Source organism: Belonocnema kinseyi, chromosome 1 (assembly GCF_010883055.1).
Source record: "Belonocnema kinseyi isolate 2016_QV_RU_SX_M_011 chromosome 1, B_treatae_v1, whole genome shotgun sequence".
Lineage (NCBI taxonomy): Eukaryota > Metazoa > Arthropoda > Insecta > Hymenoptera > Cynipidae > Belonocnema > Belonocnema kinseyi.
In genome coordinates this window covers 8004257-8010800 of record NC_046657.1, presented here as the reverse complement: position 1 = coordinate 8010800, position 6544 = coordinate 8004257, and the positions used below count along the sequence as shown (strand labels likewise).

Here is a 6544-nt window from a genome sequence, read left to right as displayed (position 1 = left end):
TTGCAACGATTGTACCCGGAATATTCTGTTAAACTGATCGTCCTTATCATCGGCGCTCTTGGAGGTGCCAAGCTTTCACTTGCTAATAGCCTAGAAAGCATCTCTGCGTGTCAACAATATTCTAGAAGACTTGCGGGAAATATGCAGAAGGCGGTTGTCCTTGGGTCGCTCCGTGTTCTTAGGGTCCACGAGGCTTTTGCTGGATCGTCGTATTGATTCCTTTACAGACTGTAACCACCTATCTCACGGTTGTGAGACGTGGTTGTGGTTGAAATTTTACCGCGATTTCGCTGGAAGCGGGTGCAATTTTTCAGATTAGCACCCGCTCCCGGCGAAATCCTGCGGTTGTCCTTATGACAAATTTTTAATTATATATATATTCACATTTGCGAAACTCGAATTTTTTATTAAAAAATTGATGTGTATAAAAAGTAAAAAGAATGGCGATTTATTCTCGGATATTATCAAATTTGGAACGCCTGAAAAATCCCTAAAAATTAGTATTCCGAATCTGCAAAATTCCCGAAAATAAAAACATTTATGATGCAAAATTTTCGAAATTGTAAAATTGCCGAATTATAATCCTGAATTTGAAAATTCCCGAATAATAAAATTTCCGACAGAAAAATGCCGAGTTGCAAAATATCCGATACAGCAAATTTCCGAAACAAGAAAATTATCGAATTTAAAAAATTTTTTCAGATGTTTTTTAATAAATTATATTTATTCATTAAACATACTGCAGTTAAAAAATAAAATATCTGAATACAAAAGAACAATGCGAAAACAAGATTTTTATTACAATAACAATAATAAAAAAAATGTATCATGCACATTGAAAAAACTGGCATTGAGAAATTAAAAAAAATTATCGTTATTTTTAATTCGAACAATAACTTTTTAAATTAAATTGAACATTATCCAGATTCTTTGTAATAATATTTATTTATTGTATTTTTAATAAATAATGATTATTGATTAAATCTCCATTGTTTTTATTTACTTAAAAATATAAATTTTATAATTAGAAAATTTCCAAATTCTGTAATATTATAAGCTGTACGGTAATTTTATTATTCCCGAAAAAAAAATTTACAAATAATGAAATTCCCGAATTGGAAATTTCCCGAATAATAAAGTTACGAAATTGCAAAATTAATTTTGAAATAACAAAATATTAATTTTTTAAATTAGGGATTTTCATTATTCGGGAATTTTCTAGTTCTGATATTTTATATTCGTGAATTTTCCAATTACGAAATTTTATTATTCGCGATTTTTATTGATCGGCAATTTTACAGCATAGGGAATGATATTTTTCCGGATATTTCAGTTATCCCGGAATTTAAAAAATTTATAAATATTATAAAATGTTGGGGAATTTTATTATTCAAGAATTTTCCAATGCAGGATTTTTGTAATTCGGCAATCTTGTAATTTCGGGAATTTTCTATTTAGAAAATTATAATATTTATTAAAAAAGTGACGACTGAAAAATCCGGAAAAAATAAAATTCCCGAATAATAAAAGTTCAGAACACTGTATAATATTACGGAACCTGAAAATTCCCAAATAATAAAATTCCCGCCTGAAAATGGCCGAATTTAAATAATTCAATTTTTCTAAATAAATATTATTGAGTTATTGAAAATATAATAATTAAATGTTTTTATAAAAATAATTTTTTTAATTTTGAAAGATTCTTAAATTATTGTTTGAATTTAAAATTAAAATAATTTTTAACACATGTCATTCAGAAGATCGGATATTTTTCATCAATTAAAAATATAATAATGAAATATTTTGATCCAAGAAAGGTTCTTATAATATTTCATGTTTTAATTTTTTTGCATAAAATTTAAAATGAAAAATTTTTTTTAAATAAATAAATCATTTTAAAAAATGTGCTTTAGTCAAAAAATCTCGTTAATGTATTGATAAATATATAATATTGATTAGAAACCAACAACTTCTTAATTTAATGAATTTCAAGTTCTCATATAGTTTTTCTTTCTTTTGTAGATAATAGAAATCTCTTGGAATTTCTAGAAATTCCTCGACACAATGATACTAAATATTAAAAAGTCATTTAAATTATGTTATAAAATTACTTATATATTTATTATTTATTTACGATATAAATTATAAACTATATAAATTTGTATGGTCCGATTTTATCTTATTTTGTAACACATGGATGATTCAAAAGAAGGAAACTACTAAGAAAATTTATTTGAAAATAAAATCATTTTGGAAATTAAATTATTATTAAAAATCGAAATTCCAAAATTTATACTGCAATAGAAAATAATTAATTAAAACTATGAATGACTTATTAATTAATAAACCAAATAGAAAATATGAAATTAAATTTTTTCTTTAATCCTCTTGCTTTTGACTTTCGTGGTGGCGAAGAAGTCAACACAAAGTTAGAGGTTAAGTTCGGAATGGAGTAACTCCGAAAAAGGTTTAGTTTATTAATGATTAATTATATTTAAAAAAAGTTATAAGGACACATCCTACTGGTAAATATAATCTCTCAAAATGGCATTTTCTGTCCTAAAAAATGTAAGTGGAATCTATCAGTGATAAAAGTATTTTTTAACATTTTGAACTTAACCTTAAAATGTTTCAAGAAACTTTTGTTTTTAAATTCCTAAATTTTCCAGATAATTCGACCAACTCGATGTTCTCAGTTAAATAAAATTTGTTCGAGATGTTATAGTTTATGGGTACCAGATTATTTAGAGGTAAATAATAATTTTAATTTTTAAAAAATGAATGAAAATGAAAGTGGTTATTTTTCGATTTAAATGTTCGTTTTCAGGCCTTGAGACCCAAAATTCCACTTTATCCAACTTTAAATATTCAAATTAGGGGTTATGATTATCCTATTGTGGAAAAATTTCAAGGATTTATCCACGATTTGGTGACGGAAATGGACATGGATGTTGAACACAGGTTATTATAAATTTTTTTTTAAATCTATATTTTAGGGTGTCCAAAAAATAAAATATCCAGATTAATTTTTGATCAAAAAGATGAATTTACAACGAAAAACATGAATTTTCATTTAAAAATGTTAATTTTTCTACCAAAACCGAAATAGTTTAATTTTCAGTTTAAAAACTTAATTTTCAACCAAAGAAAAGAAACGAATATTCGACCAAATAGTTCAGTTTCCAAGGAAAAAGATTAATTTCCAATTAATATGATAAATATTAAACAACAAAAAAATAAACTTCAACGGAGAATATTAATTTTCTACCCAAAACAAATTTTTTAAAAGAAATACATGAATTTTCAACTAAAAACGCAACCTTTTTAACGAACGAAATATTTTAATTTTTAGTTTAAAAATTAATTTCCTAACAAAAATAATATACAACCAAATATTTTTATTTTCAAGCAAATTTGATAAATTCTCAAATAAAAAGATTAATTTTCAACAATACATTTTTTAAGCTGAAAATTAACAGCTTAAAAAATTCAATTTTTAACTGTCGAAAAAAACGAATATTCAACCAAATATTTTAATTTTCAAGCAAAGAAACAAATTTCCAATAAAAGTAAAGATTAATAAACCAGAAAAATAAATTTTCAACCAAGAAGATCACTCTTCTACCAAAAGGACGAATTTTTAACAAAACACATGACTTTTCATCGAAATAGTTGAATTTTCAACAAAAAACTTGATTTTTCAACAAAGTGATTTAATTTTCAGCTTTAAAAAATAAATTTTTAACAAAAGAAAATGTCGAATATTCACAAAAATAGTTTACTTTTTAAAAAAAGAAATGAATTTCCAAATGATTTTTCAACTAAAATGATAAAAATTAAACAACAAAAATGAATTTTCAACAAAATAGTTGAAATTTCAACAAAAAATTGGAATTTTCAAGAAAAGTAATTGAATTTTTAACTGAAAATGTTGATTTTTCAGCCAAAATTGAAATAATTTAATTTTCATTTAAAAAAAGATAATTTTAGCCAAAGGAAAAAACGAATATTTAATCAAATAGTTTAATTTTCATCCAAAAAAATTAATTTTCAACTAAAATTATGAATATTAAACCAAAAAAAAAAAATGAATATTTAATCTGAAGATTATTTTTCCATCAAAAATACGAATTTGTAATAAAACACATGAATTATCAACAAAATATTAGAATTTTCAGTTAAAAAAGTTAAATTTTCTACCAAAACAAAAATAATTAAATTTTAATTGAAGAAAAAAGGATTTTTAATCGAAAAAAAACGACTGCTCAACTAAATTTTTAGACTAAAAAATTATTTTCAATCAAAGAAAAAATACGAATATTGAATCAAATAGTTTCGTTTTCATCTAAAGAGAATAATACTCAACTAAAATGTTGAACATTATACAAAAAAATTAATTTACTATCAAGAAGTTTATTTTTCTTTGAAAAAGACGAATAAAAAGTTAAATTTTCAACCGAACAGTTGCTTTTCCCACAAAAGGAGATTAAATTTGTATCCAGAGAAATAAATTTTCAACTAAAAAAATGGAAATAAAAAAAACTAATTTTTAACTAAGGAGGTTAATTTTTTACGAAAAAAACGATTTTTCGACGAAACATTTGAATTTTTAACAAAAAACTTTAATTTTGAAATAAAAAAGTGAAATTTTCAAACAATAAATGCAGTAGTTTAATTTTTAGTTTAAAAAAATTAACTTTCAGTCAAAGAAAGAAAAAAAATGATACTAAATATTTCAGGTTTCAGACAAAGACATGCATTCTTCATAAAAATAATTAATTTTTAATTAATTTCTATCCAAATAAATTAATTAAATAAAATAAGACAATTTCTAACCAAAGAGATTAATTTTCATCTTAAATAATAAATTTGTAACCGCACATGAATTTTTAATAAAATAGTTGAATTTTCAACTAAAAAGTCAAAATTTCAACAAACAATGAAGTAGTTTAATTTTTAATTCAAGGAATTAATTTTTAACCGAAGAAAAAAATTAACATTTTAGCAAATAGTTCAATTCTCAAGCAAAGAAATTAATTCCCAACTAAAATGTGGATTATTGAAAAAAAATTTCAACCAATAAAATTAATTTTGTACCGAAAAAACGAATTTTCAACAATCTAGTTGATTTCACAGCTAAAAAAGTAAGATCTTCAATTTATAACTAAGCACATGAATTTACGAATAAAAAATTGAAAATTTCAACAAAAAATAAAATAGATCAATGTTTAGATTAAAAAATTTATTTTCAACCGAAGAAAAAAAAGAATATTCAACCAAACAGTTCAGTTTTGAACGAGGAGAATAATTGTCAACTAAAATTAGTAATATTAAACAACAAAAAAATGAATTTTCAACCAAAAATATTAATTTTCTATGAAAAATACGAATATCTAACGAAACACGTGAATTTTCAAAAAAAAAGAAATATTTTAATTTTTAGTTTAAAAAATTAATTTTCAATCAAAGAAAAAAACCAGAAAGAATTAATTTTCAAACTAAAATGATAAATATTGAACGATTAAAAGTCAATTTTTATTCAGGAAGATTAATTTTCTATCAAAAATACGGTTTAGTAATGAAACGCGTGAATTTTCAACTAAAAAAGTGAAATTTCCAACAAAAAAAGAACAAGTTGAATTTTCAGTTCAAAAAATTAATTTTCAGCTGAAGAAAAAAAAGAATATTTAAACAAATAGTTCAATTTGCGAACAACCAAAAGAATATTCAACCAAACAGTTCAGTTTTGAACGAGGAGAATAATTGTCAACTAAAATTAGTAATATTAAACAACAAAAAAATGAATTTTCAACCAAAAATATTAATTTTCTATGAAAAATACGAATATCTAACGAAACACGTGAATTTTCAAAAAAAAAGAAATATTTTAATTTTTAGTTTAAAAAATTAATTTTCAACAAAAGAAAAAAATCCAGAAAGATTTAATTTTCAACTGAAATGATAAATATTGAACGATTAAAAGTCAATTTTTATTCAGGAAGATTAATTTTCTATCAAAAATACGGTTTAGTAATGAAACGCGTGAATTTTCAACTAAAAAAGTGAAATTTCCAACAAAAAAAGAACAAGATGAATTTTCAGTTCAAAAAATTAATTTTCAGCTGAAGAAAAAAAAGAATATTTAAAAAAATAGTTCAATTTGCGAACAACCAAAAGAATATTCAACCAAACAGTTCAGTTTTGAACGAGGAGAATAATTGTCAACTAAAATTAGTAATATTAAACAACAAAAAAATGAATTTTCAACCAAAAATATTAATTTTCTATGAAAAATACGAATATCTAACGAAACACGTGAATTTTCAAAAAAAAAAAAGAAATATTTTCATTTTTATTTTGAAAAATTAATTTTCAATCAAAGAAAAAAACCAGAAAGAATTAATTTTCAACTAAAATGATAAATATTGAACGAATAAAAGTCAATTTTTATTCAAGAAGATTAATTTTCTATAAAAAATACGAATTAGTAATGAAAGACGTGACATTTCAACTAAACAACTGAAATTTCAAGCAAAAAATAAAA

The 6544-nt window shown here is 22.8% G+C and overlaps 1 protein-coding gene across 1 annotated transcript; it reads left to right on the top strand.

The window, feature by feature from the left end:
* The first annotated feature begins 2411 nt into the window (after positions 1-2411).
* Positions 2412-2971, top strand: LOC117176655. The gene is made up of 3 exons (XM_033366910.1): positions 2412-2568; positions 2670-2750; positions 2828-2971. Exons 1-3 carry the CDS (start codon positions 2545-2547, stop codon positions 2969-2971), a joined length of 249 nt encoding a protein of 82 aa, XP_033222801.1. The 5' UTR covers positions 2412-2544.
* Positions 2972-6544: the final 3573 nt, after the last annotated feature.